At 42.1% G+C, this 16,312-nt stretch overlaps 2 protein-coding genes across 6 annotated transcripts in view; one reads left to right on the top strand and one right to left on the bottom strand.

Moving 5' to 3' along the window:
* Positions 1–3,920: 3,920 nt before the first annotated feature.
* On the bottom strand, positions 3,921–8,137 carry LOC108925027 (fructose-1,6-bisphosphatase 1-like). Its single transcript, XM_018736729.1, has 7 exons — positions 7,857–8,137; positions 6,603–6,765; positions 6,000–6,092; positions 5,569–5,709; positions 5,191–5,328; positions 4,949–5,068; positions 3,921–4,380 (listed from the first exon to the last, which is right to left on the bottom strand). Exons 1-7 carry the CDS (start codon positions 8,024–8,026, stop codon positions 4,192–4,194), a joined length of 1,014 nt encoding a protein of 337 aa, XP_018592245.1. The 5' UTR covers positions 8,027–8,137; the 3' UTR covers positions 3,921–4,191.
* A 4,912-nt stretch (positions 8,138–13,049) lies between these two features.
* Positions 13,050–16,312, top strand: part of LOC108925076 (KN motif and ankyrin repeat domain-containing protein 1-like) — a 38,251-nt gene continuing 34,988 nt past the window's right edge. The window contains exons 1-2 of one of the 5 annotated variants that reach the window (XM_018736807.2): positions 13,050–13,676; positions 15,446–15,492. The gene's annotated coding sequence lies outside the window, so the exon portion shown is untranslated. Of the gene's footprint in view, positions 13,677–13,854; positions 13,944–15,445; positions 15,493–16,312 lie in introns of those variants that run through there. The other 4 variants (XM_018736805.2, XM_018736803.2, XM_018736806.2 and 1 more) reach the window with 4 other exon arrangements.

The following is a 16,312-nucleotide window of genomic DNA, read 5'->3' as shown; positions in this document are numbered from 1 at the left end:
TGGGGGAGCACAGAGGCACTGGGGCTTCACACTTCGGCTGTAGATTTCAAAGTGGGTTCAAATACAGCCCAGTCTCTGTTGGTTTCTCGAATTTGTTCCTACCATCAAAAAACATATCTTTCAGATTTACATTTATTCGCTTAGCAAATGCTTTTCTCCAAAGCAACTTACAATGGATACTATGTAGTGTTATTAGCCCACATACCTTATTCACCACGGTGACTTACACTGCTAGATACACTACTTACCCTGGGTCACTCATCCATACATCAGTGGAACACACTCTCCTGTCACTCACACACTATGGGGGAACCTGAACAGCATGTCTTTGGACTGTGGGAGGAAACCCACACAGACTGAGTGGGGATCAAACCCACCTCCTCTTGTACCACCCAGATGCTGTCAGACAGCAGTGCTACTCACTGTGCCACCATGCCTTATGTTTGAACTGCTTGTGTCTGTGCGACTGAATCAGTGTGTGTAATTTCCCTATGATGGACTGGCATCTGGGATGTGTCCTCCCTCACACACTGTATTTATAGAGTAAGCTCCCAATGACAATGACCTTGCACAGAAAAACTGGTTGTGGATGGATGGATGGATGGATTGATTTAAACACATATGTAAATAAAATTGTAAACAGTGATAAATGTGGATGCAGTTTACTATAGTTCAAAATTGCATTTGAACACATTGACACTAGATACCTGACTGATTTTTTGTGGTCCATTTTATTTTGAGATGCCTCATGGTTTTGTCTCAGATGACTTTCAATGTATTCAAGCACCCACTTTCTTGCTGGAGCACTCACTCACTTTTCCCTCACTTTCATTTACTGCGTGTCGTGGTGACGATCACGGCAGTTTGAAGCCAGTCTCACAGTTACTAGGATCAGGCAATGGGCGATACAGGGCAGCAGTCCTTACCACTAAGCTATTCATTACCGCATCGCAATTTACATATATCTATATTTACACTAGGGGGGTGTGGTGGCGCAGTGGGTTGGACCACGGTCCTGCTGTCCGGTGGGTCTAGGGTTCGAGTCCCGCTTGGGGTGCCTTGCGACAGACTGGTGTCCTGTCCCGGGTGTGTCCCCTCCCCCTCTGGCCTTACGCCCTGTGTTGCTGGGTAGGCTCCGGTTCCCCGTGACCCCGTATGGGACAAGCGGTTCTGAAAATGTGTGTGTGTGTATATTTACACACGCACCTTCAAACTCTTTGCATCTCTGATTCAAACAAACAAGTGTTGCTCCAGACGTAGCACCCTATGTGATCTGAATGCTGAGGTAGGTAGAGCAGACCCTGTTTCCTATGTGCCTTATTATAAGCCCAATACTTTGGAAGTCAGCATTTATGAGAACATGTCTTATATGTGTCAGAAATCCACTCCAGTGCCATGACATGGAAGACTGATACAGACTGAATGTTTACAGAAGCTTAACCAGAGCACAGCAGATGACTGTATACCCTTCACATCTCCTATTAGACACAATGTAACTGTGTCCAAAAAACACAGTCAGCTCTTCTCAGCATGCAGGTAACTGCATGACGTATGGGATTCAGCAGAGTCATGGTGATCAAAAGTAAAGCAAAACACGCACACACACTCTCTCTCTCTCTCTCTCTCAGAACTGCTTGTCCCATACAGGGTCGCGGGGAACCGGAGCCTACCCGGCAACTCAGGGCATAAGGCCGGAGAGGGAGGGGACACACCCAGGACGGGACGCCAGTCCGTCGCAAGGCACCCCAAGCGGGACTTGAACCCCAGACCCACCCGAGAGCAGGACCGCGCCACCGCGCCCCCGCGCCCCCGCGCTCCCCCCAAAGCAAAACAAAATAATGAAATAATCAGAATCAGAATCAGAACGAGCTTTATTGCCAAGTATGTTCACACATACAAGGAATTTGTCTTGGTGACAGAAACTTCCACAGCACAGACAGAATGACAGTGACAAGACACAGATGAGAAGACAGAATATGTGAATAAAGGATAAAAAATATATAAAAAAATATAAAGTACACAATATACAAAAAATAGTCACAAGACATTATATGTATATACAGGTATGTTCTATACAAATGCAGGGGAGTGTGAGTAAGTTCTGATGTGATAAATAGTTATAAGTATAAATAGCGTTGTGTATTGCACTGGTTTACTCTCTAGGGGGAATTTAGCTGTTCATAAGGTAGATGGCCTGAGGAAAGAAACTTTTCTTGTGCCTGGCTGTTCTGGTGCTCAGTGCTCTGTAGCGCCGGCCAGATGGCAAAGGACCCTGAACAGCATGTCTTGGAATGTCAACTACAGTAATGTGAATATTCTTTCTTAATTTCATCATAAACTGAGATGTATAGGCCAGATTTTATTAGAAAGCATGGCAAGCTTTCAAAATGTGAATTTCATCCTTTAATGCATACAATAAAATTTGCACTGACATACTGAGCAAGTAAGCAGGGATACACAAGTGTGCTGACATGTTACTGTGTAACTCAAGTTCCCAAACCCCTTCAAAATGTTCATCACGTCTCTTGTACATTTACTTTCTTACAGCGCCTCTCAATGGTAGAAAGAGATCCCTGCATGTCTTTGTAGATGTATGCTGTTTATGCTTATACCCATAAACAGTATCTGTATGTTTATTTCTTGATAACGTTTTTCATATTTTTCCATGAAATCTTTTGTTATGTCATTTATTTTTTAATACAAAAACTGAAAATAATGACATTTTATAGATGTATTATGGTATAACTTCATACAGTAACCCTGGCAGTGTTGATTTTTAAAAGATTTTATGGCCTGTTTTGCATGGTCATTTCATTAAATTAAATTAAAACTTTAATTTCTATGAATCTTAGGGACCACTTCAGAAATTCAGCATTGCTAGTTTACCTGAACTGCATGTCTTTGGACTGTTACAGGAAACCAGAGCACCCAGGGGAAACCCATGCAGATACAGGGACAACATGCAAATTCCATATGTACTAAGCTGGGTTTAAACCTACACCTCAACAGCCCAACCAGTGTGAGACAACAGCATTACTCAATGTGACATAATTCCACCCTACCAGTCACACATTCCTTATTGAAAATATGGTGTAAAACTCTTGTTAAAATAAAACTCAATTGCAGCTTTTGGAGCATCAAAGATCTTCTTGAAACGTCCAAAAATTTTTTTTGTTCATCCGTGTCCAGATTTTAAATTGCTCATGTGTCTCTACATTTTTTTCATTTTTATGTAACTTTTATTTTAATTTTCATTTTATTGAGAATAGTTAGCAAAGTATATAGAAATATCAGCTGGTTTTTTTAATTTTAATTTGCAATATGCAAGTGCATATTAAGAAGCAGATTTAGACCATATATATGCCACTCAAGAGTTATGATTGGAATAGGAAAAAATGAATCGGGGGGAAGGCAGAGTTTTCAGGATGTCAAGTGTCAGTATCATAACCGGTACCAGTATCATGTTTTTCATCCATGCCAAAATTTCACTGGAAATCTACTGAAAGAAGAAATGAAATGTCTCGTGTCTCTGCCAGTACTGTGGTTGACTGGGTAGAGCTGAAATTCGGCTATTGTGCTCAGAATTCTGCTTTTTCCTATTAGCGTTACTATTTAAGTGATACAGCAGCTGTGACATCTCTACCGTCTCTACAGAATGCGCCAGCGACAAAAGAGCTGTTATGAACAGAAAGGCTTTCAGGGTGGACTTCCATTTCTGTCTCATAATTCTGTAGAAACGAAAGCTGAAACCATTAACACATTTTCACAATAGTTCTCATAACAATCAGAATACCTGTTTCAAAACACATCATTGCTGGTGAACAGCATTCTCTCAGCATTATGAATTCATTCTTGACCTCAACAATTACATACGGACTACAGATTGCATTGCTTTGCAGAGAAGGAAGGAAACACTGAGAACAGACTTAAAAATGTTTTATTCAGAGTGACATTTAAGGTCAACCATGTGTGCCAATATAACTATTATAAAGTCATTTGACATGTTCACTGAGGAAGACCCATTGCATACACAGCTGAGTATCAGACAAAGACAGATGAAAATGTTATAAAAAGGTGTCCCTGCATGCAGTCTGATCTAAAGCGTCCCTTTCTGTGGGACGTATCCTGTGCTGCGACCAGTCCTGAGTCAGCTGCTTCTCAGGCTGCAGTGCCTTCCCTTGAGGGTAGCTCTCACTTGGCACACTTCTGGAAGATGGAGATGTACTCCCGCACATCATCAGGGGAACCCAGCACCACAGGGACCCTCTGGTGGATGCTCTCGGGTTGGATGTCCAAGACGTTCATGATGCCGGTGGTTGCCATTCCACCAGCCTGCTCCATGATGTAAGCCATGGGGTTGCACTCGTACAACAATCTCAGCTGGAAATCAAAGCAATTTAGTTTGTTTGTGCTCATCTCGCAAACTATGTCAAAAGCCCACCCAGACTAGCTCTGTCTTTCCCCGAGGCTTGCCCCGTGGTCGAGGAAAGGCACGTCAACAAACTGCAGGTGTCTGAGCAGTGCAGGTCTGTATAAGGATCTTATCCTCATAAATCTTTCAGTAAATATAAATAAATAAATGTCAATGCCATAGAAATAATTCAGCAGCAGTTGTCCCAGCTTTTTTGCACAGGTTCCAGCTGTGACTTATTAGTTGGTTATAACAACAACAAACAACAACAATAAACAAAAAGGGTTATTTCCCACAACTTCCTGATTTTGATGAGCGGTTCTGATTTAAGTTTATTTTTAAATATATGAAAATCATGAAAATGATGAAAATCAAGAAAATTTTAAAGAAGTGCAATTATTGGGACAGTCCTAAGCAAATAGCTGAGCACAATGGACTATTTTAAAAGGGTTTTCTGATACTTTCAGTTCAGTTGATTTGAAATGGACAAACAAGAAGCCGTAAAAATAATTTGTTGTGAGCAAGTTGCTTTCTTACCTTTCCTTTAGGGCTCTTCACATTGGCAGGGTATAGGAAGATGCCTCCATATACAAGGGTTCGATGTACATCAGCCACCATGGAGCCCACATACCTTCCCCCGTAAGGGGCACTGCCATCCTGCATATCAGAAGAAATGTTTCCTGCTCTGTTAACCAGGTTACATTATGCTTAATTATGCCCATTTATTCATAAAATTAATCCTTCTATACAGTGATGCACCAACAAACAATGAAACATACCTCTGGGAACTTTTTCTTTTTCAAGTATTCTGTGACCGCAGGGTCAAAGTACTGGGCATAGCCTTCGTTGAGACTGTAGATCTTACCCTTCTTCTTTATCTTGACATCCCTGTCCACCAGTATGAACTCCCCTATTGCCTGAAGAAACAGGCTGTCATTTCAGACACACATTCTTCATATTGTCATCAGACTGAAGAAAAGATTGAACGACACAGAGGTAGACCTCCTCTAAAACAAGACAGACACTGAAGGTGGAGTAATGATTGATCAATGACAGCGAGGTAAAATAATATCACGAGGGTTCCTACCTACACATGTCAATGAGATTGTGATAACAGATTTTGTTCCACCTGAAGCATATTAAGAAGGGGGGCTCACAGGGTCCAGCATGAAGCAGTTGACTCCCTGGCCAGTGGAAAGCACCATCATGGTAGCACTGCCATAGAGCGCATAGCCTGCCGCCACAATATTCCGACCTGATTGCAGGGTGTCCTTCTCGCTGGGCTCATCATCCGTCGCCTTGGGAACAAATGCATCATTCTAGGAACTTTATTTTTAATGCCTCTGTATAACCACTGCTACATTCACTAATATCTGTAAAAGCTATGCATGTGGATCCATTTATTGCGAATATAGTAACAGCGTATTGATGTCAATGCGCGTTGAGTATGCAGCGAGTAAGTCCAAGTCCACATAACAGCAATAACTATAGTTCATACTTGTTTTGCTGCAGAGTTTGAGAATTGCATCGCAAGGTTCAAGGACTAAATTTGTGGAAATGTGATTGGTGGGAAAACAATATGTCAGACCTTTTTGTAGATGGCAAAGATTGTTCCGATAGATGCGAGGCAGTCAATATTTGAAGAACCATCCAGGGGGTCAAAGCAAACAATGTATTTGCCCTGGTAAAGAGCAACGACAAAAATATCAAAGCAATGAAAAATGTGAAATCAATGCAAATGATATTAGGAAGGTGATATTGGACAAGGTCTTGAAACTAGAAGGTTGGTAGTTCATGTACCATAAAGGAATCTGCTTGGAAGCTAAGAAAGGAATATTACCTAAACTTCTCCCGTAAAAAGTCAGCCATATAAATGGGTAAAATCTGATGCTGGTCTACTGAAATTGAGAAAATTTCCTTCCATATAAATCAAGCTACACTGCATTTAATTCCTTTCACAAAACAGAAATGGATGAAATGTTTTAAAGTAAAGTGCTTGGCCCCTCTTCTGGGAGCTGAACCTATATGATCTAACTGCATAAGTACTATTCTGCTCAACTTGGAACCATAATGTCTGTCAATGCAATGTGTTCCTGGAACAAGTCCCAGCAGAACTATGGCATCCTTGTCTCTGTCTCTGCACAGACTCTCCACAGCTCCAATGCAAGGAAGGGCTAAGAACTGCACCTACCCTTCGTTCAGGCTCCACGATGATGGCCTTCTCATTCTCTTCCGAAACCAGAACACAGGAGGTGAAGGATGATTTGATCATGTTGATGACTAGGTCATTGGAGAGGATGTCCAGTTTCTTTACCTGGTCCCCAGTCACGTTGGTGCTCCCAGCGATGCCATATCTTACAGGGAAAAGGGAGAATTAGCAGGACCGATACACTAAGTACATCAATGCTCCATTGGGTGGTCATGAATGCACATTATATGAACGGGGTTGGCAATAAAAGAAACAATTGTCAGGATAATGAAAACTTTAGTAACGTGACTGTGGTTTCTAAATTTCTCTGTCGGGAATTAGATGACCCATGTACTTAAATCCTGAAATATTAGGCAAGTAAACACCGAACTGTGTAGCACAGCATCCTTTCACCACATCAGAAAGGGAAACGTGAAACTCCACAAACCTCAGATGTCAGAAAAAGTAACTCTGCTGCGCTGCAGCTGAAATGAATTCTGCTGTTAACACACATAACAAGAGCAACAGGTAGGGCAGAAATCGTCCCGTAACAGAGCATGCAGTCATTCCAAGAAAGAAATGAATCCAGAAAAAAGACGCCACATATCATGCAAGCAAGGTCCCATCTCAAGACTGCTAGAAAGGTAGCTCATAACAGGTTCATCTTGAGGGCATAAGATATCCCTTTTTTGGAAGGATACCTATATGGGAAATTTTCTGAATACCCATTTTTTGCATAATTGGAGACAAGACTGTAAAAGCTGCATGACTGGAGTCATTCAGCTACTTGTTGTTTTTTCTAAGTTCAAAACTGAGTTTCTATTACAGAAATTAATTATTTCAGTGGCCCATACATTTTGAGTGCTGATACAACCAAATTTTCTCATGTTTTTTTCAACGTATGCCATCAAAAAAAAAGTGCTAAGGAAACATCACACACACTGTCTGAAACCGCTTTTCCCAATCAGGGTCATAACAAACCGGAGCCTAACCCAGCAACACAGGGTGCAAGGGCCACACCCTGGACAGGATGCCAGTCCATTGCAAGGCACCCAACCCCAAGCGGAACTCAAACCCCAGACCCGCCAGAGAGCGGGCACAGGCCAAACCCGCCGCACCACCGCACCCCCTATGCTAGGGAAACATTTTATTGTAAAATATAATTGCATGTTTACACGTTGCATATGCTGACATAACTAGCAGGCGATTCAGATTGTATTTTTCATTAGTAAATATTGTCACGAGTACTGTACTTACAGGTTTGCAATGCCTGCTTTCCTTACGGCTGAGGAAATGGCCTTTACGGCCGTGCACATAGAATTGAGCAGGGTGGTGAGCTCTCCTGTCCCCTTGGCCTTCCTACCCTCCTCCAGTACAAAGCGTGTGAGGGTGATGACATTGGTGTCGAAGGCGCCCTTGTCCGACATGATGGTTCACGTGAGAATGCGGCCCTGCCGAGGTCTCCTGCTCCAGGTGGGACAGGTGGAGGTGAGCCTGGGTCTTAACAGGACTTTGATGGAGAGAGGGCACAAAAAGGGGGTGTTCCGGACCTGAGAGCCAATCCAGAGTGACGACAGGGAGGAGTGGTGAATGCAAACACTTCTGGCTTTGCCGAGTACAGGGGGAGCAAAGATCATGGATCAGGAGATAACTGCAGGCAGAGTGGAACGAGGTGCACGGAATAATGGGCTCTCTCAGGCTTGTAATCAGGTGGACAGCTGACCTGTGCGTTTATACGGCTTCGTCAGCACGTGTGTTGCTTGTACAACCTTGCGCACGTTTTGTAACGCGGACGTTAACAAAATGGCACGATTTTGCCGGAACAAAAAAAATTGTTTTTATTTTATTTTTCACCTTTGCATGATCTTGGAAGGATAAAATACTGTGCAGAGACCCAGCTGAATCTTGACCGCATATCACTCTCACAGGGTGGGTTTATTCATTGAACGAATATTTCCTTGAATTGAGCTGTTTCTGCTTCTTCAATGTACTACATAACAGCATAAATACATTTTTACTGCGCTTTGCCGATACGACTCTCATACTTGCTTTGTTCAGGTGACTTTTGGAAAGTAAACCGTTGCCAATTCTTACATACCATATATGCATTATGCTATTAATATTCAAGTATATTTTGAGTAAGTCTTTCTCCTAAATCGCCCACATTACAGTCATACTCGAATGGCAAGGATTTGACTTTTTGGTAAAGAAAGTCAAGCCACAGAAACTTGTAAGTCATTAAAATTTGTCATTTGAACGACTGTCTTGCAAATAAATTCTGTCTTCATAGCTTTTTTTCACTTCTGCCTTGTGAGTGCATTTTAACTTTGTGACATTTTAGAGGTCTGTATACTCCTACTCAGTATAATCTGTTGTAATACAGTTTTTTCCTTGCCCCCTTCGTCCACCTTTCATTCTTTATTTTCAGTATATACCCCTACCATCTGACCACATAGAGTGGAATGAAGTTTTGCAGTTTACAGACACCGAAGTGTGTTTAGAGTGTATTGCTGACCTTTGATCTGGACTGCTGGAGGAAGCAAGCAGCTGATATCACAATATGTCCTGTGTGAGAAAGAAGGAGATGTTTGGTGACTGGGTGAAATGTGCACAGCAGTCTCTCTTCCGAACCGAAGCACAGCTTGGGCCAAGCGAGCGCCCCTAACCCTAACCCACACACACACTGTCTGAAACCGCTTGTCCCATGCGAGGTCGCAGGGAGCTGGAGCCTAACCCGGCAACACAGGGCGCAAGGCTGGAGGGGGAGGGGACACACCTAGGACGGGACACCAGTCCATCGCAAGGCACCCCAAGCAGGACTCAAACCCCAGACCCACCAGAGAGCAGGACCCAGCCAAACCCGCTGCGCCACTGCACCCTCCGACCCTAACCCTAAGCAACTATTCTTCCCACATATGCAGCAGGACATTCTGAACTAGGGTAAAGAACCTTGCTCCAGCAGAGTCCAGCAACCTTTACATTAAAAGTACATCTCTTTCGCTGCTTAACTTTTGCAGGTAAAGGGCAAAATTTAGTGAAAATATGCAACAAATTGTACCTCGTGACTTCTCAAGTATTTGTTCCTAAGATTATTATATGTACTTCTTATGTAATTTCTGATAAAATACAATCTCCATTATTGCATCTGCATGGGACAAAATTTTGCAAATGGCCTCAGTTGTTTATTTTGAGTCAGGGGACCTAGTTACTTACTGACCTAAAATTTTTGGCTTAGGCCACTGATTAACCAGTGTGGGCTAAATGATCAAACTGGTCTGTGATCAGTTGGTTAGGGAATCCACTCAGGAGTACAGCATTAGGTAGAAGCTTAGAAAACGCAGGGTGCTAGTACAGCAGTGTCATTACACAGCTATTATATTTATTAATATTTTTTGTTATCATCACAAAGCAATGATATTTTTAGTCATAATTTAAAAGTATGATTGTTAATTTCAAATTTAAAAAAAATATATATGCACAGGAGGAGTCAAAGCTTTGGGTAACTGGCCATCACTGAACTGGGTAGAAAAAATACAAAGAAGTCACTCTGTGAAGCTACATTGTGGTACAGAGGGTAGTGCTGGTACCTAACAGCCTCTTGGCTGTTTGGGTATAGGTGCAAATCCGCCTCAGTCTGTATGGAGTTTGTATGTTCTCTTCGTTTCCGCTTGAGTTTCCTCTGGGTGCTCAGGTTACCTCTCACAGTCCAATGACATGCAGTTCAAGTAGTGCTGAATTTCCTGTAGCGGGTCAATGAGTGAGTCAGTGTGTCCATGTCTGGCTACCCTGCAATGGGCTGGCATCTGGTCCAGAGTGAACTCCCCCAGCCTTTTGCCCAGTGTTTCTGGGAGACCCTCCAGACTGCTGCAGCCTTTACTTGGACAAGCAGACTCCCTCACTTACTTTGTCCTACTACTTAGAATAAGCAAGTGAGCTAGTCAATCTGGGCAAATTTCCATAGGTTGTATTTCTCCATTGCAGAATATTCAGTAAAGGTGTATAGAAAATTGCACATATTTTGTCTGGAAACACATAATTGGGTGCCGTGGCGGTGTACTAGGTAGCACTCAGTCTGTGTGGGTCTGTTCCCAATCCAAAGACATGTGTCCCAGAGGGACTGTGTGTCGGTGAAAGATTGTGTGTAATTGCTCTGGGATAGACTGGCTTCCCATCCAGAATGTGTCCTGCTTACCCTCACACCCTGCGTTTCCAGGACAGGCTGCAGAGCACAGCGACCTTGCACAAGACAAACTTATTGATAATAAATTATATGAATATACAAACATAATTTTTAAAAAAATATCAGTAAATGGAATGTGTGTTATTTATTCTACATACATGCTAAATTTTAATAGAATGACACTGGACCAAAAAAAACTACTACAATTCCAGCAATACTGGTGTTGTACCCTTCAAAAACATTATAAGTACTTAACCTGAACTGCTAAAGTACAAAATGCTATTTTGTATAGTGGAACAAATACTGTAATGTGTTTTGGATAAAAACGTTTGCAAAAGAATGAATTAATAAAAGGAAACACTTTTGTTAAATGACTGCAGAAATGTGTAGCACAGGTTACACAACTACAGCCCTTTTGAACTTTGGAACGAAATGTTATCTGAGTTAATTGTCAATGAAGAACACAGGGCAATATCTAAGATATTCATTTAATTTTTCACTTCTCTGGTCAGGGAGATAAGCAGTTTCCCCTGAAGTCCACACCAGTTGTGCTTCACATCCTGCTTACAATGTTAAGATGTGCACGGCACTATAGAAAGACATGTATTAAAGGCACTTATTATATTTACACATGTATTTGATCTCCGCATATATGGTAAGTTTTGCACAAGATCAGAGATTCTCATACAAAAATGAATGTAATGAATGTGCTGTACTATAGTGCTTACAATAAGTATATTTACATTACATTTTACATTTATTTATTTAGCAGATGCTTTTCTCCAAAGCGACTTCCAATGAACTCTATATAGGGTTATCAACCCACACACCTTATTCACCATGGTGACTTACACTGCTAGATACACTACTTACAATGAGTCACACATCCATTCATCAGTGGAACACACTCTCTCTGTCACTCACACACAGGAAGTATATAAAGACAGTAAGTATAAAGAAGTAAGTATATAAAGATTAAAGAAAATTATTTTCATTGGTGAAAGTAAAAATTAGTGGGAATGAAAATGATTCATAGTTTCCATTTTTTTGGCAAACTTGAAAAAGTTTTAAATTAAAAGTTTTAAAAGTTTGTGCACATTTGGGTAATGCTGCCATCTGCTGTTCACAAGGGGTGTAACAATCGTTTACGTCAGTACAGAGAGAAAAAAACACGTTTAACTCAGACTGAATTTTGGCTCAGTCTACTGATTCAGTTAGAAAGAAGACGGCGGTTGTTACTGAAAAATAAGGAAAAAGTACAAATAATATTTTAAAATATCATTCTTATATAAATATCATTAAAATATTATTCTTAAATCCAAGATAACCTCGGATTAACAGTATCACAACAAGCAATTTGGGAAAATGAGCATCTTGTTGTTTATAAGAGATCGATTTTATGAGCCCCGTTACTCAGCGTCGCGTTCGAGATGTTCACTGTAAAAAGCTGGGATAAATAACTGGGATCAATAACTATTTACTCTGAAAGTGGCTATTTTATAATTGTTTTTAGCCTCTGATGTTTTCACTTTCTGTATTTGAAAAGTTAAATTCATGTGACGAGCGAATCATACCGTGTTTATGCTGGTAAAGATTTTATATTAATGTATGATGTGGGTGTGATGTGTTTTTCTGAAATTTCCAGTGTTTTCAATTCATTTTATGTAAGAAAGTTTGGAGATTAAAAAATATAAATAGTTGGGAATAACGGGAATTCTGTGGGAAAAAAAGGGCCCTGGAGGTGCAGGTGTTTGAGGAAAAGGGTCTTCGGACCAAGAGCGTTATTTCCATTGGTTGGCGCCGAACCCTGTCGCTGTGTGCCGGCGGTGTCCCCATAGACGTTCATGATGAGCGGTGCCCGCGCGCCCCTCTGTCCCCATCCGAAGGCCGAGCGCCGCGCGCTACAGCATTTCTCCACAACTGAAATGTCAAGCGAGAGTTTTCCAGCTTTCCGGGTGGGGAGCGGAGGAACGAGAGACCGTGCAGCGCTCCGCAAGTTAAAGGTTACCGGGAGAAAAGTTTCCGACCCGAACACACAGCGTCACGTCCTGTGCTTCTGCAATAAGACCCGAAGCACCTCGACCCAGTACTCTCATTTATCCGTTTTGAATATCGGATAAATGAGTGAATTAAACCGTTTAACGTTTCGCATTTCTTCTTATCTGCCCGCAACTTTTTTTTTTTTTTTGCAAATATGTTCTTTTAAACCCAAAGGTTAAGCCTTATGTGAGTTGTTACGAACGAATAACTAATTCCGGTGTTTTTAGATAGATGGACTAATATTTGTGCTGTGCCTTAGCGCTTTTTTCCGATCGCGAGGGGTTCAGCGCCTGTGTGAAGATACACCCGGACCTGACCGCAAATTGTGCCCTCTGTCACCCGGCCTAACCCTAACTTAAAGCACCGTCTGCAGGCAGGTGAAGACTTCATCAGAACCGCTCTCACGGCGCACCGCACAGCAGACCACCAACGCGCTGTCAGTCCTCCCCCTCCCGCCTTCGGACGCGTTCGTGCCGCGCGCAGCCACCGCGACGCGTCACCTGTGACGGTACCCGCGCAGTGACGTCACGCCTCACCTGTGACAGTCCCCGCGGTGTGACGTCATGCCCCACCCCCTCGGTCTGCTGCCCTGAGAGGTGAAGCAGGACGTGCGCGCGCGCACGCTACGAACTACAAGGACTCGTTCAAGAACTAGTTTGTGTTAAAAAATTAAAAATAAATTAAAAAAAAAACGCAAAACAAACACAATAACGCCGGCGTCTGCAGTTAGAAGTCAGTGCAGATGAAGGAAAAACAGAGTGGAGCGGACTTCACCGCGTTCCCGCTGGTTTCGGAGGGGAGCAGTTCTGAGAAGTGAGGCAACACGAGCCGAGGGAGATTTCGACCTGTGTCCGCCGGTGAGCCGCCTACCTACCTAGTTTATTTTTCACGTCGCAACGGGAGTGGTTTACATTACATTAAATATTGCAAGAAAACAGTTGAACTAATTGAACTACTAGGTAAAATCCTGCCGGCTCTTCGACGACATTTGTTTGTTTGTTTGCCTCAGACTGACTCAGCCACGCGACACACGTCCGAACAGGAACGGTAAGAGAAGCTGTCCGAACACGAGAGACGGGATCGTTTTTCTCTTATTCTCCGCACTCTTCTTCCACAAACAGCGAGTGAGCGAAGAAGACGGACCGCCACTCGCATCTAAAGTTTAGGCTAAACTTGTCCTTTCCCAGTCCAAGTTAGTTTATTTAGACTTTAGTTAGTTCAGTTTTAGCTCCGTTTGTTTTTGCGTGACTCACTCACTGCCGTGAGGAACCGCGCCGCACCGGGACTTGGGGCTTATTAAAAAAAAAAAAAAAAAAATATGTATTATGATATATTTAAAAATTCTGATTAAAAAGAAAGCAGTGAGCTGTATGTTTGTGGTTCTCAGCGCCAGACGCCGCTGTTGCTACATGTTGAGTGTTTTTATAAATTTATAACTTTGCGTTACGGAATCGGATCACGAAAGCCTTGGTATAGCCTTAGCACTGTACTGTACTGTACTGAGTACTCAGTATCGGGGCCTTCGAGTCGCATCCCTCCATGTGTGACATTACCGCGGTAAAGCGCTATCTTCTTGACTCTCAGTACTACACACACTGTCGTTCTGCCGCACAAAACCTTCTCTGTTTTGGCAATATATATATATATATATGTGCCACAATCCGTCCGAATGAGGAGGAAAGTTATTGGTTTTTTGTATATAAAAGTGTTCTGTTCAAAATGCGTACCTTGGACTTAGTCACAGCTGCTGTTACTGTGTGTCCCTTTTTTCCTTCTCTTTTCAGTTGTCTTATTCCTTGCAATAATAGTGTTTTCTTGCATATTACATCCCTGTCCCAAAACTGTCAGCTCTCAATCCCCATTTTGACTGTTAACATTATTTGTTTTGTGATAGCAGTCACCGTATAATCTGCTTATGAGTAACCATTGTATGGCTTCTTACTATGAAATACATGTAAATTTCATACTTCAGTAACAGATCAGATCTTAGATCACACCTGATCTGTGTCTCATGGAACATCTTTGTTACAGTTTTGATGTTTACACACATTGTTTCTGTCCTCTGTCTAAAAATGGTTGTAAACAGATACATCATAGAATGGATGCATGGCTTGATTTCTCTTTGCATTCTGTAAATAATTAACTGTAATTAGATATTCATTACATAAATGCACACAGCTCCCTTCAGAAACAAATTAAAGATATTCTTCGTGAACTGTGTAATCAGCAGGACGGTTTCATGACCAGGGGTTTCTCTTTCAGACTGACTTGTTTCTGGGATGTTATCTTTGTGCATAAAAAGCTCTGATTCTCTGACCGGCAGACGCCACCATTGATATCATGATTCTGACTTGGAGATCGTACCTGTGCTTACCTTGGTGGCATGGCCCAGATACACTGTGCTGGGCACTGACAAAAGCCTCATTCTTTGCTGGTGAAAGGAATTGTCTACAGCGTACGAATGTTGTGCTGTGTGTAAATGAAGCCTCTGTGGGGAGTAATAGGGGGGAGACGGCCACTGGTCCCTTTTCAGATATGCTGCTTTGGATGCATTCGCCTGAACCTTTCAACGCGGAATAATATTTTATTTTGGTCCAACCAATCTTTCTTCTCCTTTTCTTTTAAGACAGCCTTTGAGAACCCAGACGAGCCTGTGAGGCCGTGGATTATGAGGTAAATTGTCTGCGGGATGTCAAAGGTATCAATTGTGCACAGCTTAGATTTGAATAGTTCAGAGGCTGGAGACTTTCCCAGCTGCACAAAAAGGTCCTTTGAAACTCTTGGTGTGAGCTCAGCTTTTTGAAGACTTTGACAGTTGGGTAATGAAAGGAAATATGTAAGAATATGAGTTTCAGGCCCATACACTTTTCTCTTTGCAGGAAATCCAACATGAAAAATCTGGTTTGCAAGATATAGACATTCTACCAATTCCTGAATCTGCTTTTTACTGCAGCGACACAGCTGTGTGGTTCTTGCTGGTTTCTGCTGTTTTCTTGCTGCCAGACAGTTTGCATATTATCGTTTTCTTCAGTGTATTTGCTCTTTGCTTGGCTAATAATTTATTGAAAGGGACTTTTTTTCCAGTGTGTACATTTTACTGGATCTTTTCAGGCTAGCTACCTTGCTTTAGGGTTGTACAGCATGGCCTTTTGTGGGAGTGGAATGGATTGACATTACAAGTGTCTGTCTTTTATGGCTCTACTACCTTTTGTCCATAAATCTTGTCAGTGTGAGCCTTACACTGTCCATCTGATTTTTCTAATTGTGTTGGGCATTATTCCACATTTGGTTTCAGGTCTCTATCTTTTTTTACCGCTACCAAATTCTCCTATTTGCTCATTTCCTTTGAGGTTGGATGTGTGTACATGTCACGTGACTTGTTTGAAGCTAATATATTGGCATGGCAAAGTTGAATTTGCATTATAATTCAGCAAGATATTACTAGTTCAAAGGACTCTACTGGCTGCAGCTGTTTGCTTTGCCTTGCACACAT

The sequence above is a fragment of the Scleropages formosus genome, chromosome 6, assembly GCF_900964775.1.
Source record: "Scleropages formosus chromosome 6, fSclFor1.1, whole genome shotgun sequence".
NCBI classification, from domain to species: domain Eukaryota; kingdom Metazoa; phylum Chordata; class Actinopteri; order Osteoglossiformes; family Osteoglossidae; genus Scleropages; species Scleropages formosus.
Note: the sequence above shows the minus strand (reverse complement) of the source record. Positions and strands in the feature narration are given on the sequence as shown.